At 63.8% G+C, this 26,377-nt stretch overlaps 3 protein-coding genes across 3 annotated transcripts in view; 1 reads left to right on the top strand and 2 right to left on the bottom strand.

Moving 5' to 3' along the window:
* Window positions 1–25,482, bottom strand: part of PRRT4 (proline rich transmembrane protein 4) — a 31,459-nt gene extending 5,977 nt beyond the window's left edge. Inside the window, exons 1-3 of the mRNA XM_045019406.1 lie at window positions 25,356–25,482; window positions 11,304–12,199; window positions 7,930–8,043 (exon numbers count right to left, since the gene is read on the bottom strand). Coding sequence (XP_044875341.1) covers window positions 7,930–8,043; window positions 11,304–12,138 — 949 coding nt within the window. The 5' untranslated portion in view covers window positions 12,139–12,199; window positions 25,356–25,482. The remainder of the gene's footprint in view (window positions 1–7,929; window positions 8,044–11,303; window positions 12,200–25,355) is intronic.
* On the bottom strand, window positions 3,473–5,718 carry LOC123371681 (adenylate kinase 8-like). The gene has a single exon (XM_045019505.1). It carries the CDS (start codon window positions 5,315–5,317, stop codon window positions 3,512–3,514), a length of 1,806 nt encoding a protein of 601 aa, XP_044875440.1. The 5' UTR covers window positions 5,318–5,718; the 3' UTR covers window positions 3,473–3,511.
* Window positions 12,137–13,141, top strand: LOC123378712 (basic proline-rich protein-like). Its single transcript, XM_045032824.1, has one exon. The coding sequence runs from the start codon at window positions 12,137–12,139 to the stop codon at window positions 13,139–13,141; it is 1,005 nt and encodes a 334-aa protein (XP_044888759.1).
* Window positions 25,483–26,377: the final 895 nt, after the last annotated feature.

Below are 26,377 nucleotides of genomic sequence, written 5' to 3'. Positions count from 1 at the left end.
CAGCCCCATCCCCCTGCATGGAGCTACGGCTCTGGGGTGCCGGGGGCACTCGGCTCGCAGGCGCCCTGAGACAAGCTCTGGTAAAGAGAGCGACCAGCCCGATCCCCGGCGAGCAACCCGGCAGCCTCAGGGGCTGGGCAGCGCCATGCGGGCCCTGGCACAGGGAGGGAACGCGGTGGGAGGGGTGGGGGTGAGCTCCTTGGGAGGGCTAGCTACGGAGCTCCTCCCAGTGGGGTCCCCCTACGGAACAGAGGCTCCTGGGGGGCTCCTCGGGGTGCAGGGGGGGCACCCCAGGGAAGATGCAGCAGAGGCTGGGGAGGGGAGGAGCTGTCAATGCCCAGCCTCAGTGCACGAGCAGCTGCAGCCCCAGAGCCGAGGAATTAGGAGGAAGGGCCGGCGTAAGAGACCCTGCCCTCACTGTTGGCAAGAGGGCCTGGCTGCTGAGGGCCCTGGACACAACTCACCCCCTGCCCCCTCCAGCCAGGCGGCTGGGCTGGAGGCTGATTGGGTAATGTGCCGCCGTTGGTTAAATAAGCTGGAGCCCGGAAGGGGCACTGCTCAATATACATAAGCCCCATAGGACTTATTAAAAGCCCACTAGGGGAAACTGAGGCAGGGACTTAATTGCAGCACTGCCCCGCCAGGGGGCGCTCCAGGGGCAAGGCCCCCATTACATGCACCAATAGGGCTGGATGGACGCTGGGTGTGTGCCAGGGTGGCAGCAGACGGTGCCAGGCCAGAGAACGGCTCCGTTACGGAGGGAGGCAGAACCCTGCCCTCGAGGCGCCCGCAGCAGGACTGGCCGAGCGGCGTTCTGTGCTCAGGCTACGGCCCCTCTGTTTCTCCGCCCAGCCCTGGTGCTGCCGCCCGGAGCCGCCAGTCCTGCCATGCAGTGTTTCTCCTGCCGGGCTTCCCACTGCTCGGAGATCAAAGGCTCTTCTGCAAACCTGCCTGGACCAGCTGCCTCGGGGAGCCGGCAGCCAGTCCGCACTCGGCCCCCCAGGGGCGTCTGAGGGGGTGAGCAGAGATGAGCAGAAAGACTCCTTCAAGTCAAACGCCAGCACGAGGCCGAGCCACGCGGGACAGGAGAGCAGGACGGGGCAGAGAACCAGCGAAGACGAGCGTGCGAGCATCTCCGGCTGGCACAGCAACGTGCGTGCAGGGAGCCGGCGCCCCCAGCCGTTTGCTCGGGGGCCTTTGAAATCGAGCCTTGAACTCTGAGCAGAGAACCAACCCCCTGCTCTGAAACCACAAGTGCTGGAGTCAGCAGAGACCCCAGCTCCCCCCGAGGGTGGCAACAGCCAATATGGACAAGACCCTTCCCAGCCAGCCCTCTGTGGTGTGACGGGGGGGGGGGGGGGGTGTCTTGTTTTTCCCTTGTTTTCCAGTGGGTTGCATGCAGAGGGGGTGGGACTCAGTGTCCCTGGGTGTTCTGGGTTTAACGAGGGGAGGGGACAGGGAGTTTGTTGGTACAGAGGACCGGAGAGGGAACTTGGGACCCTGGCCGATGGCCTGGAGGATGAAGACCCTGGTGACCCGGAGACCCAGCTCAGGAGTCACAGCCGGTTCTGGCCATTGGGAGGACAATGGGCTGCGGAGAGAGGACCCTGGTGACCTGACCAGCTGGTTCCAGCCAGAGGGGCCCAGAGGACAGGAGAGGGGAGAGCAGGTCCAGGTGACCCTGTTTCCCTGGACAGAAGACAATGGACAGAGGCGGCGGTTGGGCCTGGGGATATCGGAGGCCCAGCTGGGAAGCAGGGGAGCTCTGGGCTGGAGAGGGGGAGCAGGTAGGGCCCACCGGGAATGCAGGGAGACTTGATGTGCTGTGCTGAGGGAGGCCAGGCCTGAGGCCCGGAGAGTTTCCTGTGCTGGGTTCAACGCTCAATAAACCCTCCTGTGTTACGCTGGCTGAGAGTCGCTCCGGGCTAGAGAGCAGGGGGCATCAACCCCTTCGGGGGGTGAGGAGGCCCGGGGGGTCCAGAGCGAGGGGACTCCCTGAGGGGGCCCACGGCAGAGACAGACGTGCTACAGCTCAGAGAGGTGCGGCTCCAGGAGGTGGCGGGGCTTAACCCCCAGGAGAGAGTGGCCCCCCAAGAAGGGCTGTCACACTGAAGGGGGCTCCCCCCATGGACCGCACGGGGCCAAGAGTGGGCACGATCTGTGAGTCCGTGACAGTGGGCAGCCCCCACCCAAACCAGTGCCAGGCTTTCCAAAGGTTTCCCCCCACCAAGTGGGCACAGCTTCTGTGACGAACTGGGAACGTTCTTAATGTTTGCTCTGAATACGGTGTTGGTGCCTCAGTGTCCCCTCTGCAGTTCTTAAGTATCTAGGTGGTGGGATAAGGGGGTGTGATTGCTGCAGAGCAAAGGGCCAGTGCACCCGAATGCCTGGCACTGTCTCCTAGCAACTGATGGCCTGGGCCCCTCCTCTGCAAAGGTGCCAGCTGAAGGTGTTGGAGACAAAGAGGTCAGGTGACCTCCTGGCCCGGGAAAGGAACAGAGCAGAGGAGGAGGGGCTGGAGGGGGTGTCAGTCTGGAGCTGGCTGGGGACGAGGAGTGAAGTGCAGACATGGGGGTCTGGCTCACTGCCCCCCAGAATGGACGCGGCCGAGGGGTCCGGTTTGCGGTACCTACAAGCTCTGTTTTAGACCCTGTTCCTGTCATCGAATCAACCTCTGTGTTACTGGCTGGCTCAGAGTCACGTCTGACTGCACAGTGGGGGTGCAGGACCCTGTGGCTTCCCCAGGACCCTGCCTGGGCAGACTCGCTGTGGGAAGCACACGGAGGGGCAGAGGATGCTGAATGCTCCAAGGAGAGACCCAGGAGGAGAAGTCATGTGAGCTTCTTGCCCTGAAGACAAGGGAGAGGAGGCTCCCCAAAGTCCTGCCTGGCTTTGTGGGGAGCAGTTCCAGAGCATCGCCCAGGGACTCCGTGACACCTCCACTCTACTGAGACCCCCGCCTCCGCCTGCAGAGGGGAAGGGCCCCTCCCCATGCCTGGCCTGGGATGAGCAGAGATTCCTCCAGCCCAGCTTCTCAAAGCTCCGGTGGGTCCCCGCGGGCCTGGCCTGGGAAGCTCTCACCAGACAATCTGGGAGGAGACTCATAAGAGAGCATAGAGCAGCTTTCCCCAAAGAGAGCCCCCGGGATGAGACCCCCAAGGAACAGCGACCCCCCCCTCGCAGCCGAGACGGGGTCAGCAAACTTGCAGGGGTGTCAAAATCGAGGGTGGGGGGAAAGGGAAGAGGGAAGGAGGCTGGGAAAGATCAGCTGAGTGGCAGAGGGTCCCAAGCCAAGTGCTTGGAGAGCTGGCTGGGCACTGCTGGCTCCACACTGGCACCACTGGGAAGCCATTCAATATTTACCCTGGTTATTTTGCTGGGCTGGGGGCTGGGCAGGGAGGTGGGGGCTAAGGGGAGCCCAGGGGCCCCCCAGAACACCTGGCCCTGTTAAAGAAGATGACCCCGAATCCCATTCTGAAAGCAAACTCTGTATTTCCCTGCCCGGCAGGTGCTAGACGGTGTGGCGGGGCAGAGGCCGAGTGAGGCAGCTCTCTATGGACTCGAAGACAGTGTAGGGGTCTTGGTCGGCGTTGATGTAGACGGCATCCTCATAGAACTCCTCCAGGTCCGCGACATGCCGGCCATACAGATCCACCCGCAGCTCCAGCTTCTCCGCCGCGTCCTGGGGGTTCTGCCGCAGGCGCCGGCGCAGCTCCAGGCTTGGGGCCGGCTTGTACAGGTGGTGGTAGCGCTCGCCCGTGACGGGGTCCGTGGCCCGCTGAGAGACCCGCTCCAGGATGGCCTCCACGGGCAGGGTGAGGAAGAAGACCCGGTTGGGGATGAAGCCGGTGTTCCTCAGCAGCTCGGCCTGGTCCGCGTCGCGTGGGAAGCCGTGCAGCACCCAGCCGAAGGCCGCGCAGTCCAGCTTGCCCAGCCGCTCCCGCAGCACCTTCAGGACCAGGTTATCCGCCACCGGGCAGCCGCTCTCGAAATATGGCTTGATGAGCTCCCCAATCTTCGACTTCTCCGCCACGGCCTCCTTCAGCAGCTGCCCGCAGCCCACATTGACCAGGCCGTATTTCTGGGCCAGCAAGGCGGCCTGCAGGCTCTTTCCGCTGCCAGGGGGCCCACAGAGCAGGACCCGGGGGGTGAAGGGGGCGGCCGAGCGGGGCTGGCTCTCCACGAACGTCAGCACCTGGGAGAAGACGTCAGCGCAGGGCTGGTCGGCGTTGACGGTCCGGAGGTTCCCCCGGTAGGACTGGAAGATGCCCTGGATGTTGCGGTGATACTCCAGCAACCGCTTGGCTGTGGCCTGCTCCGAGCAGCCGTCGGGCTGCACCAGGCGCTGCTCCACCGTGGGGTCGGTCGGCCAGTCAAAGGTGGTATGGTACACCTCCGCGCTGACGGGGTCCAGCCGCTTGCCTAGGTTCCTCTCCACCAGCACGGTGTCCGGCGCGTAAAGCGCCACCACGTGCCGCGGCACGATGCCGGAGGTCTGCAGCAGCAAGGCCTGCTCGCGAGTCTGGGGGAACCCATCCAGGACCCAGCCCTCCCTGACGCAGTCCACGTCCAAGAGGCGGTCCTGGAGCAGGCCAACCCAGAGCTCGTCCGGGATCTGCTCCTGCCGCTGCTGGTAGCTTTGCGCCTCCTTGGCCAGCACCAGCGTCTTGTTGGACAGCAGCTTCTGCTGGCTGAGGTACGAGGCGTTGAGGTGCTTGCAGAGCCACATGGCAATGGTGGTTTTCCCGGCGGCCGGGGGGCCCAGCACGAACACCCTGGGCACGTGGTCGCTGTCCTGCTTCAGGTGGTCGATCATGAAGGAGATGGGGTCCTCGGGCTGGTGGATGAGCAGGGCCTCCACCATGCTTTGCATCAGCTGGAAGACGCCGTGCTTCTCGGCATACAGGGCCATGGCGGGGGGGATGTGGGGCTTGGCAGCGACGTCCATCTCTCCCCGGCTGCTCTGGGTGACTCCTCGGCGGGATTCCAAACCCGGCCCCGGGTTCCAGGGTTGCCCAGCAGCCGCCTGTGACATCACGGAGCACGGGAGTGGCGGGTGGAACGTGGCTCCCTGCAGCGAGCAGCAATCCCGAATCGCCCATGGGTACCCAGGCACAGGCTGCCTTCCCGCGGCTGGGGGCTCCTGTGGGCCCCAGAGGCCGGGCCGGCTAGCAGAGGGCTGGCTGAGCAGAGCCCACTGGAGCGGGAATGCTGCTCCCACCCGAGGCTGGGGACAGCGGGGGCTGGAACTCAGAGGGTGGCGGTGCCAGGGAGGAGATGATGGAAGCAGCAGCGGCAGCACGGTTCCCCACGCCATGCCTGACCAGTGGGAGGTCGTCTCTGCCTGGCTGCGCTGCCCTTCCCGGGAGGCTGAGCCAGGGACACGGTGTGACTGTCGCCGCCAGAGCTGCTGTCCTCACCCCTGTCCAGATCCATCTGTCACCTCCACGCAGGCGGCTCTTCCCTGGGCTGACAGGCTGCCACCAAGCATTTCTCTGCTCGCTGCGCCCGGGGCGCTGCGGCACCCGCCTGCCTGCACCTGGAAGGGAGCGTGCCGGATGGAGGCTAATGCTGCCTGGCACCCGTCAGCCTGGGCACGCAGGGGATGGCAGCTCTCGCTCCATCTCCCCGTGGGATGTGACAGGCAGCCCCGACCCTCCGCAGGGAGCCAGCAGGGAGCCGAGTGACCTTCCGGGGCACAGCTCAGCAGCCCACCCCCGGCTAGCGCCAGACACTGTCCCGGCCCCACCGGCCGCAGGCTAACGGGCGGTGGGGGGTTACAGAGCGGGGAGCCCCAGGGGAACAGGAGAGGGGACGGGGGGAGTGCAGTGGGGGCAGGGGGCTGAAGGAGACAGTGGGGCTAGGAGGGGCTGAGGGCAGCAGGACGGGGATGGGGAGCATATTCTGCGCACTCTGACCACACTTCACTGCAGAACCCTCCAGGGGCAGAACGGTTCCAGCCAGCCCAGCCCGGCCAGGCCCGGCCCCAGCGACGTTCCTGCTGCTGCTAGATCCAGCCATGGAAAGCGCCCCAAGGGCTGGCAGCGAGGGGGGTGCGGCCAGGAGCCGCCCCGGGGCTGGCAGGGCGGCCTGACCCTCACAAATCCCTCCCCGCCCCTCCCTGCTCTGAGACGTCGGGACGGCCCCCCAGGCCGGGAGCTGGCCAGGACTCCGGGGTTCTCCCCCTGGCCTCGTCAGACCAGCATCTCCAGCAACTGGCAAAAGGAGCCGGCTTATCAGGAGGCTCTGGTCACAGCGTGGGGCAGACCCAACTGCATTCCTCTCTCCGGCCCCTGTTCCCTGATACAAACCTTTGGGTATGATTGCAATACAAATAATGACTATTAGTATATTTCCAAATGACCTATGGAAATGTATGCAATGCCCAGCCCAGCCCCCCCTCACTGCACCCCGCACCCCGGGCCAGCCCAGCCAGGAGCAGTGTCCCAGCCCAGCCCCCCCTCACTGCACCCCGGGCCAGCCCAGCCAGGAGCAGTGCCCCAGCCAGTCGTCCCCCCAGTGCACCCCAGGCCTGCCCCACCGGCCCCTCCCTGCACTGCTGGGAACCCCACACAGGCTACAGAGGCAGGAAAAATATCCCCACATGCACCTGGGCCTTGTGCAACACCCCACTGGCCGTAGGCCCCTGCAGGCCCCCCCAGCCCCCACCCCCAGACCTGTCCAGCCGGCTCCGGGCAAAGGTCTGACCTCCCCTCCCCCGTGGTCGTGGTCGGGGAGATGCCGAGATATCACCGAGCTCTGTGCAAAGCCACTCAGCCCCCTCCCGTTAACCCTTCGCACCCCCTGCTCTCAGCACCGTGCCCGTGCCCCGGGAGGGGCTGAGCCACGCGAGGGCGTGTGCGGTGGGCTCAGGCAGGAGGACAAGGCCCTGGGCGCGCTACAGCGAGAGAGAGCAGGGGCGGGGGAAGTACCGGGGTGTGTATCGGGGCTGGGGTGCATTAGTGTGTGTGTATCAGGGTGCACTGGGGTGTGTATTGGGGGTGCACTGGGGTGTGTATCGGGCATGCACTGGTAAGTCCCGGGGTGTGTATCAGGGTGTATTGGGGTGCACTGGGGTGTGTATTGAGGTGCACTGGGGTGTGTATCAGGGTGTATCGGGGGTGCACTGGGGTGTGTATCAGGGTGTATTGGGGTGCACTGGGGTGTGTATCGGGCATGCACTGGTAACTCCCGGGGTGTGTATCAGGGTGTATTGGGGTGCACATCGGGCATGCACTGGTAAGTCCCGGGGTGTGTATCAGGGTGTATTGGGGTGCACTGGGGTGTGTATTGGGGGTGGACTGGGGTGTGTATCAGGCATGCACTGGTAAGTCCCGGGGTGTGTATCAGGGTGTATTGGGGTGCACTGGGGTGTGTATCGGGGGTGCACTGGTAAGTCCCGGGGTGTGTATCAGGGTGTATTGGGGTGCACTGGGGTGTGTATCGGGGGTGCACTGGGGTGTGTATCAGGGTGTATTGAGGTGCACTGGGGTGTGTATCGGGCATGCACTGGTAAGTCCCGGGGTGTGTATCAGGGTGTATTGGGGTGCACTGGGGTGTGTATCGGGCATGCACTGGTAAGTCCCGGGGTGTGTATCAGGGTGTATGGGGGTGCACTGGGGTGTGTATTGGGGTGCACTGGGATGTGTATCGGGCATGCACTGGTAAGTCCCGGGGTGTGTATCAGGGTGTATGGGGGTGCACTGGGGTGTGTATTGGGGTGCACTGGGATGTGTATCGGGCATGCACTGGGAAGTCCCGGGGTGTGTATCAAGGCTGGGGTATGGGGGCAGCTCGTGGAGGAGCCCTGTGGGATCCCCGCCTAGGAGCCAGATCTGCTGCTGGCTGCTTCCAGGGCGCAGCGCGGTGCCAGGGCACGTAGGGCCTGCCCCAGCCCCACAGGACAGGTGGGTCAGCCCAGCGGCTCACCTGGCTCCGTGGCACGGGGTGGAGAGGGGCTGGTGTCTTGGGGCTGCTCCCAGACGCCACCTGTGCTGTTCCTCTCCTGGTGCCAGTCTGGGGGCAGCGTAGGGCCAAAGAAACCTGCAGGGAGAAAGTAAAGGCCAGGCCTGGTCAGCAGGGGGGGCAGGGACCCCCCACATGCACACGGAAAGGGGGACGGCTTGACTCTGGCAAGAGGCGGAGACCCCCCGACACACACACACACAGGTGCTCGGGGGCCTGCTCGGGACAGAGCCGTCAGCAGCAGGTGCCCAGCGGGTAGGGGAGGGGTTACGGGGCCTGTTGCAGACAGGCCTGGCTCTAATTCAGCCCAGACGTGTGTGACCCATGTCTGGGAGAGAGGCCATGGCACACAGGCCGTCCCATGCCCCCCCCCCCATGGTGCCCCCCACGAGTCCTGGAGGGGGTCCCGCCTGGCCCTGCCACTGCCCATGGCATCTCTCAGTCGCCCACCGTGCGGGGGCCGTGCCCTCCTCCGGGACGGGGCCATGGAGCAGGGAAAGGACAAAAATGGACGTACACAGGCTCCACCCCAACCCCCGCTCTGCGGGTTTCCACCGGAACACCTGATCGAAAAGGGACCCTGGTGGCTCCGGTCAGCGCTGCCGACCAGGCCAGTAAAGGTCCAGTCAGCGGTGGTGCAGGGCTAAGGCAGGCTGGTCCCTACGTGCCCTGGCACCGTGCTGTGCCCCGGAAGCGGCCAGCAGCAGGTCTGGCTCCTAGGCGGGGATCCCACAGGGCTCCTCCATGAGCTGCCCCCGCCCCAAGCACTGGCTCAGCACTCCCCCCCTCCTGCACCCCAACCTCCTGCCCAAGCCCGTAACTCTCTTCTGCATCCCAAACCCCTTATCCCCAGTCCCACCTAGAGCCCGCACCCCCAGCCAGAGCCCTCACCCCCTCCCGCACCTCAACTCCCTGCCCCAGCCTGGAGCCTCCTCCTGCACCCTGAACCCCTCATTTCTGGCTTCACCCTGGAGCCCGCACCCCAGCCCAGTGTAAGTGAGTGAGGGGGAGGGAGAGCGAGCCACTGAGGGAGGGGAGATGTAGTGAGCAGGGGGCGGGGCCTCGGGGAAGGGGCAGGGCTAGGGTGTTGGGTTTTGTGCGATTGGAAAGGTGGCAGCCTGTGACGAAGTGGGGCTGTTCTTAATGTTTCCTCTGAATACTGTGTAGGTGCCTCAGTTTCCCCCATGCATTTCTTAAGTCTCTAGGGGGTGAGACTGTTGCAGAGCAAAGGGCCAGTGCACATAAATGGCCGACACTCTGTCTCCTGGCAACTAATGACCGGGGCCCTTCCCCCTGCAAGGGGATGCTAAAGGTGTTGGAGACCAAAGAGATCAGGTCACCTCCTGGCCCGGGAAAGAGACACAGCCCAGAGCGGTGGGGCTGGAGCAGGAGTCAGTTTGGAGCTGGCTGGGGACAAGGGGTGAGTGCAGACGGGGGTGTCTGGATCGTGCCTCCCCCATGGACCCGGCTGAGGGGTCCCGTTCTCTGTACCTACAAGCTCTGGTTTAGACCATGTTCCTGTAATCGAATAAACCTCTGTGTTACTGGCTGGACCTCGCCTGGGCGGACTCGCTGTGGGAAGCGCACGGAGGGGCAGAGGATGCTGAATGCTCCAAGGTCAGACCCAGGAGGTGAAGCCGTGTGAGCTTCTTGCCCTGCAGACAGGCTGCTCCGAGGGAGAGGAGGCTCCCCAGAGTCCTGCCTGGCTTGGTGGGGAGCAGTTCCAGAGCAGCGCCCGGGGACCCCGTGACAGCCCTACACGCGTCCAGGCTCCTGACTCTGGGCAGGGGCCGCTGGTGGCCAGGCAGCTCAGTGTGGGGGGGGCACTGGCTCCAGCCTTGGGGCTCCGGGGCGCTCGGCTCCGCTGGTGGAGCGAGCGCCCACGGCTGCCAGGAGCCAGTGACTCAGCCAAGAGCTGCTGCGGAGGCTGCTGCCCGCTGAGGCCGTCAGGAATCTGGGCCCCAGGATTTGCGCTCCATCCCCCTGCGCCTGACGGGCCGCGGTCCCCACTCCCACGCTAGCCCCGGGGCTCCCGCCTGGGGCCGTTTGGTGGCCCTGCTTGAGATGGGTCTGGGGCAGGCGGCTGCACTGCAACCTCTCCATGACTGGTGCTGATGGCGCCACGGGCACCTTCAGGGGCTGAACGGGCCGTGGGGGATGAGCTGCCCTGCCCGCAGACAGGGCCCAGCTGGGCCACGGGGGCCTGCTCTGGGGTCAGCCCCCAGATGCTAATCCGGCCCCTTCTGCGGCACAGAGATGGAATGAAATCGCTCCCCAGGGCAGGGGCTGCTGTGCTCGGACCCCCAGGGGAAGGGCCGGCTGCAGCCAGTTCCGCCACAAGGAGCACAGATCATATCTGTGCACACACACGTGTATGCACCACACTACCTCGCACACCTGCAGACCCACACGCACACCTCACACGCAACCCCCCATACACACACACAGCCTCGCACACCTGCAGACCCACACGCACACCTCACATGCAACCCCCCATACACACACACACAACCTCGCACACCTGCAGACCCACACGCACACCTCACATGCAACCCCCCATACACACACACACAACCTCGCACACCTGCAGACCCACACGCACACCTCACGCCCCCTGATACACACCCAGCATGACCCTGCCCACACAGTTCACATGCCCCCCCGGTACACACATGGCACAATCTCACAGATGCACACACAACCTCGCACACACGCAGACCTCCACGCATAGCTCACATATACCCCCAATACACACCCAGCACAACCTGACACACACATGCAGACGCCCCCACACACCTCACACGCACCCCGATTCACACATGGCACAACCTTGCACACATGCAGACCCACACACACAGCTCACACGCACCTGATACACACATGGCACAATGTCACAGATGCACGCACATACAATCTTGCACACACACAGACCCACACACACAGCTCACACGCACCTGATACACACATGGCACAATGTCACAGATGCACACACACAGACCCACACACACAGCTCACACGCACCTGATACACACGTCACAATGTCACAGACGCACACACAGTCTCGCACACACGCAGACCCTCCTGCACAGCTAGGTTTAAAAGCCCGGTGCGATGCTTTGCGCAAAGTGCCGCTCCGGGAAAGGTTTCGGGGCAGGCCACTGCCCTGCGGTGCGTGGGGGGCCGGACTAGATGATCACAGTGCCCCAACACTGCCAGTACACTAGTCTGTGTGGCGCGAGCACCGTGCCCCGGGCTCCTCGTGCGAGCGCACATCTAGGGGCTGGGGCACCGGGGATGTGTGGGGAGCAGAGCAGAGCCGAGCCCCTCCCCGTACTCACTGGAGGTGCCCAGCTTGCTGGCGATCTCCGAGATCCCTGCCTTCAGGCTGGGGAGCAGCGGGAACTTCCACCGGGTGCCCGGGCCCTTGCCCCCGCTGGCAGGCAGGATGTGGGTGGGGGGCGCGCCCACCTCCTGGTCCAGCCCCGCCGTCAGGTCAATGTTGATGTGGAACTCCAGGCCCTGGCTGCGCCCCCGGGGGGAGCTGGCGGGGGTGGGCTGTCTGGCAGCTGGCAGCATCACGTCGGGCCGGAACGAGGAGAGCCGGGCTGTGGGCACCGGCTCCAGGAACTCCGACTCGAAGGGGGTGGTGCTCGGCGGGCGGCCCCCGGGGCTGCTGCGGAACCGGGGAACCGGGGAGCCGTCCCAGTCTGCGGCGGTCTCGCCCCAGCTCCCGGGGCTGTGGGAAGCGTCCGGCGACGGTTCGTCCGCAGAGCCGGTCACTAGCCACCCCGAGCCGGGAGCGGAGGAGGAGCCGGACAGGGCCTCGCCGGGCGTCAGGAAATTGGCAGAGGAGATCGGCTCCGCCATCTCAGCCGGGGGCAGGTCTGCGAGGGCCGGCTCAGCGCTGGGACCTGCCGGCCGGAAGCTGCCCTGGCTCTTCACCTTGATCTTGAAGTTCAGGCCCAAGTTGAGGGAGAGCAGGGGGTCCGCGCCCCGGGCCGGCAGCTCCGAGGCCGTCAGAGGGGCCTTGGGCAGAGCTCCCTGGGCGGCAGAGGGGGGCTGGGCCCTGGCACCGGTTCCGGCAGGCGGCGGGGTCTGACGCATCTCAGCCAGGGCCCCAGTGGCCGAGGAGCCCGGTGGCAGCAGGAACAGGAGCACCAGCAGGGCCCACATGGCCCCGGTCTCAGCGAGCGGCAGCAGGGAGGACGTTGGCACAGGGCAGGAGCGAACAGGCCTGGGGAGAAGGGGCAGGAGGTCGAGCGTTAGTGTCACGCCAGGAAAGGCCGGAGAGCCTGGAACAAGGGACCCCAGATCGTCCCCGCCCCACGGCGGCCGGGCCGGCCACGGGCCCGACGCGTCCCCGCCCCACGGCGGCCGGGCCGGCCACGGGCCCGGCGCGTCCCCACCCCACGGCGGCCGGCCCGACCACGGGCCCGGCGCGTCTCCACCCCACAGCAGCCGGCCTGGCCACAGGCCCGGCGCGTCTCCACCCCACAGCAGCCGGCCCGACCACGGGCCCGGCGCGTCCCCACCCCACGGCAGCCGGCCCGGCCACAGGCACAATGCATCCCCACCCCACGGTGGCCGGACCAGCCACGGGCCCGTTGCGTCTCCACCCCATGGTGGCTGGCCCGACCACGGGCCCAGCGCGTCCCCACCCCACGGCAGCCGGCCCGGCCACGGGCCCGGCGCGTCCCCACCCCACAGCGGCCGGCCCAACCACGGGCCCGGCGCGTCTCCACCCCACGGCAGCCGGCCCGGCCACAGGCACAATGCGTCCCCACCCCACGGCGGCCGGCCCGGCCACTGCCCCATTGCGTCTCCACCCCACGGCGGCTGGCCCGACCACGGGCCCGGCGCGTCCCCACCCCATGGCAGCCGGCCCGGCCACGGGCCCGGCGCGTCCCCACTCCACGGCGGCCGGCCCGCCACAGGCCCGGCGCGTCCCCGCCCCACGGCGGCCGGCCCGGCCACGGGTCCGGTGAGTCCCCACCCCACGGCGGCCGGCCCGACCACGGGCCCGGTGCGTCCCCGCCCCACAGCGGCTGGCCCGGCCACGGGCCCGGCGAGTCCCCGCCCCACGGCGGCCGGCCCGGCCATGGGCCCGGCGCGTCCCCGCCCCACGGCAGCCGGCCCAGCCACGGGCCCGGCGCGTCCCCGCCCCATTGCCCATTGAGAGTAGAAAATGTTCTTCCACCCAACCCACCACTGACCTGCGGGACTCCCTGCCACAAGATCTCCCTGCAGCTGATTCTTGCAGGACTCACAGAGAACAAGGCCATCCTGAGGCACCACCATAGACAGCACTGAAAGCCCCAGCGCCTGGGCAGGGGCGGGAGGCAGAAGCCCAGTGCTCAGGAGGGGCCTGCCCTGGGGTAGATCGTCCCACCATTGCTACGGGAGTGTGTGTGTGGGGAATTCCTGCCCTGTCCTCTGGAGCAGCGGGTGCTGGCCGCTGGTAAAGAGAGGCACCGGGGCATGGTGGGCTCTGCCAAGCCATTCAGACATCGGCTGTGTGCCCACCAGACACAGGGGTGGGAATCGAGGCAAGGTTAACCCTCTCTCGCCCAGCAGAGCTGCCCCATCCCCCCCATTTACTGACCAGCCACCCGGGTCTGAGTGCGGTGCCACAGACGGCCCCCGCTCTCGGCACGGCCCCTGGCCATCCCGCCCCTCAGTCCCCCATTGAGCTCAACCATTCTGGGGCCCCGTGTTTCTCCAGGTCTGAAGCCACCTGCACAGCTGGGGCGCGGCCAGGAGCCGCGTGTGCCTGTGACCTACTGGCTACAGACAGCAGCTGCACAGTGGCCTTCCCAGCCCCGAGAGAGACGGCAGATCCTGGGTGAGCTCCCAGCCAGCCAGCCCTCCCTCCCTCCCTGCCAGGACAGGCGTTTCACAGGGACCCTGCCCGCTGAGTCACGCTCTAGCTGCGCTGCTGTTCATCTCCAATACGTCGTGTAACCCTGGGGAAAAGCCAGAAAACAAAGCCTGCTCCTCCGGGGCCATCATTCAGAAATGGCAACGGGGAACGATGGGAACGTCGACACTGCAGTAAAAGCCCCGGGCCTGGCCCATGCCAGCGGACTTGGGCTCATGGGCTTGGGCTGCGGGGCTGTTTCATGGCACTACAGACTTTTGGGCTTGGCCTCTGGGACCCTCGCACCGCGCAAGGTCCTAGACCCCACGCTGCAGCCTGAGCCGAAACATCCACACTGCAGCTGAAGAGCCCAAGCCTGAGTCCGCGGGCACCGGCCAGCCGCTCGCAGGCAGCGCAGACGGACCCCACGGGCAATCCCAGGCAAAATCCTGGAAAACCAGCTACAGGATTCAACTACTAAAGAATAAAAATAGGAACACTTTGCCTGTCCTGTTCATTCCCTCTGGGGCACCTGGCCCCGGCCACTGTCGGCAGACAGGACACTGGGCAAGATGGACCATTGGTCTGACCCAGTGCGGCCGGTCGTATGTTATGTTCTTAATCTATTTCCTGCCATTCACTGTGGTGTTATGGAAAACAGGTCTTGTCAAACAAACCTGATCTCATTTTCTGACGAGCTGACGAGTTTGGTCGCTAAAAGCGACTGTGTAGCTGTAATGCATCCGACGTGTGGCTGAGCACCGCACGGCATCCTGCTCACGCAATGAGCACTGCACAGGATCCATCGAGCGCATGTTAAATGGATTCAGACCTGGCTAACTGACAGATCTCAGAAAGTGGTTGTCAAAGGAGACTCACCATCCAATGGGGGGATTCTACAGAGACAGGCCTGGCACTGCTCAACGTCTGCATCGGTGACCTGGCAGGAAATCCAGAATCGCTGCTGATACAAAGTGCAGACGACCCAGACGTTCTCGGAGTGTGAATGAGAAGGACACGGCAGCCACACAGAGTGAAGCTGGATCACTTGAGAGGCTGGCCCCATTCAAACAAAATGGGTTTTAATACAGCCAAAGGCAAACGCATGCATCTAGGACCAAGGCCTGCTGGCCACACCGCAGTATGGGGGGGGTGCTGGGGAGCAGAGACTCTGAAGAGGATTTAGGGGACAAACAACTCAACACGAGCCCCCAGAGCAAAGCTGTGGCCAAAGGGCGAACGTGGACCGTGGACATATGTACCCAGGAGCAATGAGGAGGAGCAGGCAGGGGATTTTCTCTCTCTACCCGGCGCTGGGGAAGCCGATACAGGATCCTGCGTCCGGTTCTGGGGAGCAGCACATTTTTAAAAGAACGTTAAAAAATTGCAAAGGGTGCAGAAAAGAGCCACAAAAATGAGTTGTGGGCTGGAGAAAATGCAGGACAGGGCGAGACTGACAGAGCTCGATATAAAACAGGGTTGAGAGGCGAGCTGACGATATGGTCCGTGAGTCTTGTCCCAGGGAGAAGAGACCCAGCCCCAGTGGGCTCTGCAGGCTAGCGGAGAACAGCAGAACAAGAACCAGCGGCTGGAAGCTGCAGCCACTCAAGTTCAGAAGAGGTAGTTTCTCCATCCCCTCAGTGCTTGAAATCCAAACTGTGCCTTTTGGGACGATGCGTTAGCCCGACACGAGTGGTTAGGCTCAATGCAGAGCTACCGGGATGCAACGGGACGGCCTGTGACACGCAGCTCAGAGTAGGGGATCCAATGCTCCTTCTGGCCTTAACCGCTATGAATCTACGAACAAAGCATTATTGTCAAGTTGGAGATTTTCACTCGTGGAGGCTGCATCTTAGGAATTCCTTCACCAAACAACCCTAAATTTGCACCACAAGCTCCCCGGCAGCCCCTGAGCTGCTCCACCAATTTTCAGGCTGATCAGATGATGCAGGCGCATGTTACAGAACATAAAAAATTCAGCTTTCAGCAGAAACACAGCTGCAAGCGTCACTAGCCCACAGCTCCAGGCCTCCCAGCCTATCCCCTACCCCTCGGTCTAACCCCAAGATCTGTCTCCTGCGCCCCACCGCCACCTCCTTAGCAGCTCCACAAGTGCTGCCCATCACCATGCTCCACGGGCAGCCACCCTGAGCCTGCCATTCACCCAGCTCTGCCAAGCAGCTCCAAGTCTGCGGGGGGCTGGGCTGCCGCCAGGTATCCAAACTAGAGCCGCCCCATTTCGCAGCTAGAGCCAGATGAGAGTCCTGCACAGCTTGGGTGTGGGTGTGTGTGTGGGGGGGGGGACAATGAAAGGGAAGGAGGGGTCCCCATGACCCAACAGACCCCTCCCCATCGCCACCAACTCCAGGTCAAACCCCAGCCTGGGCTGAGAGAGCAGCGCCCTGGGGAAGCGCCCACCTGCAGCTCCCTGCAGCTCCCAGCCGCCTCTCGCTCGTCTCTCGCGGAGCCCGGGACCGGCAGGGCGACCCCGCTGCACACAGCCCGCGCTGACGCGTTCCCTGCCCCTGAGCTCTGCAGCCACCGCCCGTCCTGCCCCGAGGCGGTGCCAGGCTCTGCGGCAGGGCTCCGGTGCCCGAGGGGAAGGCCGGCGAGCACTGGGGAGGGAAGGGCGGCTGTGACATGAGCTCACCCCGGGCAGGAGCTAAGAGGAAGCCAAGGCCCCGCAGGGGTTCAGTGTAACACCCACCCCCTTCCCCTGTTTCTGTCACCCCTGCAGCAGAGAGACCCTTCCAGCAGCAGGGAACCCGCCCGCCTCCCTCCCCCCATCCTGCCCCATGGCCTGGCCCTCCCCACACACAGACAGCAGGGGGACTGCAGCCGCCCTGCCTCTCCCCTGAGCATCTGTGCCCACAGCCACAGGCGGGCGAGAGAGCCTGGCCACCAGGCAACCAGCCCCCTGGCGCTGGGGCGCGGGGCCCACAGGAGCCAGGGAACGACAGCAGCTGCTTCACCAGAGAAGGGGGCTGGCTTCTGCAAACGGGTGCAGAGCGCAGCGGATAGGGTGACCGTACACCCCGTTTTGGCTGGGACAGTCCCTTTTCTAAGCCCTGTCCAGGCCGGCCCGACTTCTTTTTGGCAAAATTGGGCATTTGCCCCCTTTTCTCTTGCCAGCTGATCATCAGTTGGGAAGAGAAAAGGGGACAAATGCCCAGTGTTACCAAAAAATGGGTGTGACCCCTCACGGAGTGCAGGGGAACATGCGGGGGGGGGGGGGGGGAGGAGTGTGGCTTGGACCGGGACAGCCATGCGCAGGTGGGGCGGGGGGGGGGGGGGTAGAGGGGGCCTCGGGCTGGTCCCATTTGCGGGGGGAAGAGGAGGGCAGCAGGGAGGTGGGGCTCACACGGGGGTGGGGGGCACGGGCCAGGCACGTGAAGTCTCCCATTTTCCCTTTGGGAAAATATGGTCACCTGAACAGCAGGCTGGGGCAGCCTTGAACAGCTCGGAGCCGAGGGCAGCAGGGTGGGCGTGTGTCCATGTGCGCACACACACACACACACGCACCCGCACACACACACCCGCACCCGCACACACACACACGCACCCGCACACACACACCCGCACCCGCACACACACACCCGCACCCGCACACACACGCACACCAGCCCATTTCATCGCACGGAACCCGTCAAAGTCCAGCCCCGGGTAGTGCCCTCACCCTGGCACTGGGGGCGTGGGCATTATCCCAGCCGACCCATGTGCCGGGCGCTGGACACTGACTCCTGGGCTCCCCCCAGCCCCTTGCAGGTCTCCAGAGAGGGGGGCACTGCAGCAGCTCTGGGCAACTCTGGACCTGCCCTGATGTCCTGGGCACCTGCCAGTCCCCCAGGTTCAAGCCCTAAATTCCAGGGCTGACTTTAATGAATCTCTGCCTTGCCACCCCCCCCGCCCAGAAACCAGGGGCAACGCGGAGTCTCCCCTTTGCCCCAGACCCCGAAATGGAGACCGGGAGCTGAGAGTCTCACGAATGCCCTGACTCCGGGAACTGGGGATTATGGGAGACCAAACATGGCGAGGCTCTCCATGGAACGGCAGGAGCTGGGCGCGGGGAGCCCAGCCCCAGGGTGGGAGAGACTCTGGTGCGGCTGAGTCAGGCTCCTATGGCGCTAGGGCCCTGCAAGCCGCGTCCTGGGGCGTTCAGCACTCACTGGGTTTCCGGGGGATGGGGAAGCTTGGTGCTCCGGCCATCCTGGGAGAACAGTGTCGCTCGGGCGCTCCCAGTCCTGCTCAGGATGGATCGGCCTAGCGGGACCAGGCAGCGTGAACGCAACAGGGCCCCCCACCCTGGCCTCTCCACCTAGGCCCGTGCCCAGCGGCTGGGAGGTGGGTGACAGATGGGCCCAGGGGCTCTGTGCTCTCAGCCCCAGGGAGCAGCGTTCGCTCCCCTTTTGTCTGTCACATGATAGTGCAGAATCACAAGGAAATAAACGCAAACCAAGGTGCTGTTCTCTGCACAGAGGAAGCCGCGTCTCCAGCCGAGCTACGGGTGTGGGGTGGGAGCACCCTGCCCGCACCAGCCAGGGTCTGTACCCCTCTGTGGCAGCCCTGCACTGGAGGAAACCAAAGGAACCAGAGCCAGCTACAATTACCACGTCTGAAATGCAAAGAAACCAGCATCCGCCCCGAGACGAGCCCACCGCAACTCCAACCACAAGGCAACGCCGCAAGCCTCCCCGCTTCAACAGCCACTTCTAGTGTCTCTGGAGGGAGAACACCCGGAGATCCGCCTGAGAACGTCATTCTCTGACTTGGCTGCTTCCCCGAGGCGCTTTGGCTGTGTCCGTCTGCTCAGAGATTCTCTTTCCCAAACTGCCCCGGGTCTGTTTTAACTAGATCCGTGAATGTGTAAACGCCCCCCAAAGAAAATCCCGAGTCTATTCCCTGAATTCGTATGTCCCGTTTGGTTTTGCCGCTTCCAGACATTTCTTGCTTTTAACGGCAACATCGCAGCATCTTTAGCCTGGCACAGAAACTTTCACCATCCGCTGCCCCAGTGTATTGTGAGAATAATGCAAATCTTTACACCCACGTAAAGAGAAATCTGGCAAATCCATAAATAAACCGGCCAGGCCGGTGGAACAGCAGCCGGGGGTAAGCCTAGAGCCAGGGTGACGGCAAAGGCAGAGCAATGAAGTGCATTGGTGGGCTGCAGGTGGGGTGTGGGGGCACTGGCAGAGCTGGGTGGAGAGCTCAGGGCTGCGATAGGTGTGGGGGGTGCCGACTGGGACTCGGGGGAGCAGAGCGCTGTGGGGAGGGACAGGAATAGCAGATCCAAGCGCGCTGACAGGTTTGTGACAAGGCCTAGAACAGCTACTCCCCCTCAGGGCGCCCTGAACTCACTCGGGATGCAGGGGGATGGGACGGCTCACCTCAGCCAACAGAGAGCGGTGGGAACCAAAGCCAGGCCAGCACCATCTCTGCATCTCTGAGCAGAGCCGGCTCACGCTGTGTGTGCATGTGGGTGCATGCGCGTGTCTGTGTGGATGCGTGCACGCGGTGAGCGTGTCTGCGTGTGGGTGCGTGCACGTGTCTGTGTGCGTGTGCACGTGGTGGGCGTGTCTGCGTGTGTGCGCGTGCACGCAGTGAGCGTGTCTGCGTGTGTGTGCATGCACATTGTGAGTGTGTCTGTGTGTGTGTGTGTGTGTGTGCGCACGTGGTGGGCATGTCTGCATGTGGGTCCGTGCACGTGTCTGTGTGCGCGCGTGCACACAGTGGGCATGTCTGCATGTGTGTGCATGCATGTGGTGGGCGTGTCTGCGCATGTACATGGTGTATGCACACACGTGTCTGCCTTCCAGCCATCCAGCCCTCTCAGCCTCCTGCTGGCAGTAACCGCCCTCCCCCTGAACCCGTCCCCGACTGGTGGGTCTCACTGGAGCTCCATGGAGCCGAGCCTCAGAGGGAGGCTGCAGCCCCAGCAGTTCTAGGGTCTCCACATTCTGGTGTCTGTGTCGCCCAGCAAGGGGTGAGCCAGGTGCACCAGACCCCTTGGGGCTGCCGTTCATCCCCCAAAACCGACCTCCCCACCAACGCAGCCGGTACCTCCCCCAACCCCAGCCGTGCCCAAGCGACCCCGCAGCCAGGGGGCGCAGAGGAAGAGAAATCAGCACCAGCCACCAGCAGGCGGCTCCAGACCCCTGCATGGCGCGATGGCGCCCGCAGAGACCTCCCTCCATGACCCTGCCCAGCCGAGCCGGCCTCTCCCCGGACACAGCAGCAGCGAGATGGAGAACAAGGCCAGGGGCTCAACCCTCAATGCAATGTGCGACCCCATCGGGGGGGCAGGGGCAGACCTGCCCCGACAGAGCCACGAGGGGCCGTTTCCCTCACTCTCCCCAGTCTAGGGCCTGCCAGGCTGGGGGTCTGCAGGTGCCTCTGCCCCACGGGGGGAAATGGTCACTCCTGGCACCGTGCCCAGGCTGACGCTCTCCTCTCCGACTGGATCAGCGCGCAGCGGGGCAGCCCCAATCTTTGTGACAGGGCCTGTCTCAGCGGCGTCCCATCAGGAGCTGTCAGACGGCAGCTGCCTCCCGGAGCCTCGGCGGGGACAGATGGGACATGACAGGGCCCAGCGCAGCCCGTCCCCCCAGCGGGCAGCGACTCGGGGACGGTTAGCCTGCCATCCCAGCCGGCCGCAGGTACCCGCCGGGCACAGAGCCTGCTGGGACGCTAGGCTGGGCTGCAACCCGTCTGGGCGGGGCGCGGGCACTGACACGGCCCTGCGAGACACTGCCCCCCAGAGTCAGGGACGGGAGCCCACGGGCAGGAACCGGAGTCCTGACATTGGACAGTGCGGGAGGAGACCCAGCCCCACAGTGCCCCACAGAGAACGCCACCCCCCGTGCCCCACAGAGTCCCCCCAGACACCAGCCGTTCCCTGTGCCGCTCAGGACCCCCCCCAAGCCCCAGTCCCTCTCAGCTGCCCTATGGGATCCCTGCCCCTCCTTGTGCTACAGCCAGCGAGTGGCATCAGAAGCAGAGGGGCAGGGAGACTGGCCTGGCAGCCGTGCCCGCACACCAGTCCTGCCAGCCCAGCCGGGTCGGGTCCAGCTCTGCCCCGCAGCACGTGAGCAGCCCACTCGGTTCTGGCGCCTGGCGCCCTGTCAGCCCAGGACTTGCCGCGGCGAACTGCCCAGTTCCCCAGCTGGGGCAGGGCACTGTGCGGGGAGGACGCTGGGGAGGCAGCGGAGAGCAGAGGGATGCTTGGTTGGGACGCGGTAGGTCAGAGGCAGGGGACAGGGTCCGCCTGCTCTGGCCAGATCCCCCAAGGCCTGATTGATGGTCCCCTCTGACATGCTGCCGGTTACACGGCGTGCTCCATGCGCCATTGTGCGCAGGCAGAGTGTGCGACAGGCGTGCATGCCGGTGACCCCGCAGGGGGAGAGTAGGCCCCAGAGGGCCAGGAAAAAGAAGCAAGAGCAGGCCAGGAACAAAGCGCGCTCTGCTGTGGGGACCCCAGGCTCCCCGTGAGCTCAGCCGCCGTGGCCTGCTCCTTCCAGGGCAGTGCCTGAGCCTGATTCCACGGCCACGTTCGGGGGACACAGCTGTGTGACATGCAGGGGAGACGCCTCACCGCGGCTGCGGGACACAGACAGACCCTCAGGCTCCAGAGTTCCCAGACGAGCCCGGCCCGGGCCGCCCGCTGCCCCCGCGCCCTGGCCTGGCGACTCCACGCCGAGGACGGGGGAAATCACGGCCAGTAGGGCCTCAAGAAGCAGCGTCCGGTGCTCTGGGGAGAACCCCAGGGGCTGCTGGGAAACCAAGTGAGGGCAGGGGCCCAAAGAGAGAAGCAGGACCCAGCAGGGGGGGTGGGAGCACACCTGGGAGATATGGGCACAGGTGCCCGTCATACCCGCCTTTGGCCCCAGATCGGGGCAGATGTGCAAGACGTCAGGGCCACACCCCTGGGCCGCGGCCCTTTGGCATCAACTCCAGAGCCAGGCCCCGAGACACAGGGTGCTCCAGCCGGCGTCCACACCCCAACCGGGGGAGCAGGAAATCCGAGCCCAGCGGCGCTCGGGGAGCAGCTGTGACGTTATTGATATAATCTGGGGCCATATAGAACATGGTTGCAACCAAGGTCCTGTAGTGGCACCAAATCTTATGTAAAGAGGGTCATATACGGTGTCTAAGACCAGGCTATGGGTTGCTGGTTAGGATTATGCTGTTTGGGTGCATGTGTCATTTTGTAGTTGAAGTTATAAGTATTGGCTCTGTACTGTCTGTATTTCAAATTTGTGTTGTGTTTCTGTGAAACATCCCAGACAAGTTGGTGTTAGCTCTGCCCAGCCTGCGTGATGGCCCATTAAGGACCATCAGCTACACAACTGACCCATGGAGAGGAGGCAGATACACCTTGTAACTCAGCAAAGTATGCAGGGACTGGCCCATGTGACTCCAGACTCCATTTTGCTGTTAATTTCCCTAAGAACAGAGAGGTTCTTACACCTGGAAGAGCCTATATAAGGCTGATGCCCCATCTCCATCTGGTCTTCAATCCTGCTTCTTACCTCTGGAGGGACTTTGCTACAAGCTGAAGCTCTGAACAAAGGACTGAATGACCCATCCCAGCGGGGGATGTTCCAGAGACTTGATTTGAACCTGCAGTTTACTCCAGCACTGCTGCAAGCCTGAACTAAGAACTTTGCCATCACTGTATGGAATTGATTCCATTTAACCAATTCTACCTCTTATCTCTACCTTTTTCCCTTTGTAAATAAACACGCCCCCTGAGCCACACACACAGCACACCCCGTCACACACGCACACACCCTAAACCACACATACAGCACACCCCATCACACCCACCAACACACACGCACACGCCCCCTAAACCACACACACAGCACACCCCATCACACATGCACACACTCCCTAAACCACACACACAGCACACCCTGTCACACCTGCCCTGTAACACACATGCACACACCCCTAAACCACACATACAGCACACGCTGTCACACATGCCCCATAACACACACACACATCCCCTAAACCACACGCACAGCACACCCCGTCACACACGCACACGCCCCCTAAACCACACATACAGCACACCCCATCACACACGCACACACACCCTAAACCACACATACAGCACACCCCATCACACCCACCAAGTAACACACACGCACACGCCCCCTAAACCACACACACAGCACACCCCGTCACACACGCACACACTCCCTAAACCACACACACAGCACACCCTGTCACACCTGCCCTGTAACACACATGCACACACCCCCTAAACCACACATACAGCACACCCCATCACACCCACCAAGTAACACACACGCACACACCCCCTAAACCACACACACACATGCCCCGTGAACAACACACACAGCACATCCTGTCACACACACACACACCCTAAACCACACACACAGCATACCCCATCACACCTGCCCTGTAACACACATGCACACACCCCCTAAACCACACGCACAGCACACGCTGTCACACATGCCCCATAACACACACACACACCCCCCCTAAACCACATGCACAGCACACCGCGTCACACACGCACCCCCCCAACCAGACACACAGCACACCCCATCACACATGCCCTGTAACACATGCACACACACCCTAAACCACACACACAGCAGCCCCTTGTAACACACACACAATGTAACATTCCCCCATCACACCCACCCTATAGCGTGCACACACACACTGTAAACCACACACACAGCACACTCCCCGTAACACACACACGTAACACCCATCATACCCGCCCCATAACACACGTACACCGTAAACTACACACAGAGCGCACCCCCTGTAACACACACACACCACAACATAACACCCTGTCACACCCACCCCATAACACACACACACACAAACCATAACCCACACATAGCACATCCCCTGTAACACACACACCACAGTGTAACGTCCCCATCACACCTGCCCCACAACATACACGCACACACACCGTAAACCACACACACAGCGCACCCCCCATAACACACACACAATGTAACATCTCCCAGTCACACCACCCTATAGTGTTCACATACACACAGCGTAAACCACACACACATCACACACCTCCGTAACACACATACACAACGTAACACCCATCATACCCTCCCCATAACACACACGCACACACACCGTAAACCACACACACAGTACACCCCCTGTAACACACACCACAAAATAACACCCTGTCACACCCGCCCCATAACACACACATACACCCCATAAACCACACACACCGTGCACCCCCTGTAACACACACACAGCACAGTGTAACACCCCCAGTCACAAAGTGGTGGTGACACCACACAGCATCACACAGTGTCACACCTCCCCACACAAAGTGTCACACACACACACACAGTGTCACCCCACACATACACACTGTCACACAGTGTCACCCCACACTTACACAGAGCGTCACCCACACACACGGTGTTGCCCCCGACACACACAGTGTCACTCTCCCCCCCACACACAGTGACACACTTTCCCAAGGTGTGTCTGGGGAGCTGTGGCCGGGGAGCCCTGTCCCTGCTCCCCTCCCCTGCCCTACTGCCTCTGGCTCCCCCCCACGTCAAGGGGGACCCCCGGGCTCAGCTCCCCGCTCAGCGCTGCCCCTGGCGAGCTCCAAAGACACGGGCCACGGGAGAGGATCCTGAGCGCCTCGAACCGGCCAGCTGGGAGCGCGCTGCGCACCCGGACCCACGGCCCCGCCCAAGGGGACCCGGCCCCTGGAATGGAGGCCGGGGGTCGGGTCCAGCCGCAGCTCCAGGCTGGCTCTGTGCAGACGGTGCCCTGGGCTCCCCCCAGGCCTGAGGTGCCCAGCTGTGTGTGTGTGTGTGTGTGTGTGTGTGCGCGCGTGTCTGTGATTCTCTGCGTGACTGTGATTGTACGTGTGTGTGTGTGACTGTGTGTGACTTACTGTGTGACTGTGGCGGTGAGCGTGTCTGTGTGAGCGACCGACTGTGTGGCTGTTCGACTGTGACTCTGTGTGTGTGTGTGTGTGTGTGGCTGAGTGTGTGTGTGTGTCTGTGATTCTCTGCGTGATTGTGATTGTACGTGTGTGTGTGTGACTGTGTGTGACTGTGGCGGTGAGCGTGTCTGTGTGAGCGACCGACTCTGTGGCTGTTCGACTGTGACTCTGTGTGTGTGTGTGTGTGTGTGGCTGAGTGTGTGTGTGTGTGTGTGTGTGTGTGGCTGAGTGTGTGTTGTCTCCCCCTCTCCTCTCTCCCCCCTCGGCTGCTGTCCCCCGAGCCTCTCTCACTATTACACGCACATATCGGCTCACTCAGACGTTTGCTTGTGCGCACACTACTCCACTCACCCTCACACTTGTGCGCGCACACACACTCGCGTGCACACTCACCCTCACACACGCCCCCCCCCCTGCAATGACTGTCTTGAACGTGCAGGAAATACCGAGAACGGGCTGTGGGTTCACCCGAGCCCCCCCGGACCCCCCGGCCGCTCCCCGCCGGCGCCCCCGCAGAGCCCGGTCCCAGCGCGCGCTCACCGTGTGCCGGGGCCCCGGGAGGGGCCCTCCGCGCGCAGCGACCCCGGGCTGCAGCCGGCGAGGAGCAGCCCAGCCTCCGCCTCCCGCGCCGCCGCCGCTCGCTCCGTGCCGGTGCCTGCGTCTGGCTGCGAGCGCCCCGACCCCGCTCTGCCTCCTCCGCTCAGCCCGCGGGGCTGGGGGCGCGGCGCGCCCCGCCCCGTGCACCCAGCGCACAGCCCCGTGCACACACACACCGCACAGCTCAGCTCTGTGCACACACACTGCACCCCCCCGCCCCGTGCACACACACACCGCACAGCTCTGTGCACACACACTGCACCCCCCCCGCCCCGTGCACACACCACACAGCCCCGTGCACACACACACCGCACAGCTCAGCTCTGTGCACACACACTGCACCCCCCCGCCCCGTGCACACACCACACAGCCCCGTGCACACACACACCGCACAGCTCTGTGCACACACACTGCACCCCCACCCCGTGCACCCAGCGCACAGCCCCGTGCACACACACACCGCACAGCTCAGCTCTGTGCACACACACTGCACCCCCCGCCCCGTGCACACACCACACAGCCCCGTGCACACACACACACCGCACAGCTCTGTGCACACACACTGCACCCCCACCCCGTGCACCCAGCGCACACCCCCGTGCACACACACACCGCACAGCTCAGCCCCGTGCACACACACACCGCACAGCTCAGCCCCGTGCACACACCACACAGCCCCGTGCACACACACACACCACACAGCTCTGTGCACACACACACACCGCACAGCTCAGCTCTGTGCACACACACACACACACCTCACAGCCCCGTGCACACACACACACCGCACAGCTCTGTGCACACACACTGCACCCCCACCCCGTGCACCCAGCGCACAGCCCCGTGCACACACACACCGCACACCTCAGCCCCGTGCACACACACACCGCACAGCTCAGCTCTGTGCACACACACTGCACCCCCCACCCCGTGCACACACCACACAGCCCCGTGCACACACACAC

The sequence above is a fragment of the Mauremys mutica genome, chromosome 1, assembly GCF_020497125.1.
Source record: "Mauremys mutica isolate MM-2020 ecotype Southern chromosome 1, ASM2049712v1, whole genome shotgun sequence".
NCBI classification, from domain to species: domain Eukaryota; kingdom Metazoa; phylum Chordata; order Testudines; family Geoemydidae; genus Mauremys; species Mauremys mutica.
Note: the sequence above shows the minus strand (reverse complement) of the source record. Positions and strands in the feature narration are given on the sequence as shown.

Coding starts and splice junctions, on each gene's coding strand:
- LOC123378712 (XM_045032824.1), top strand. CDS start 12,137: ATGGCCCCGGTCTCAGCGAGCGGCAGCAGGGAGGACGTTGGCACAGGG.
- LOC123371681 (XM_045019505.1), bottom strand. CDS start 5,317: ATGGCGTGGGGAACCGTGCTGCCGCTGCTGCTTCCATCATCTCCTCCC.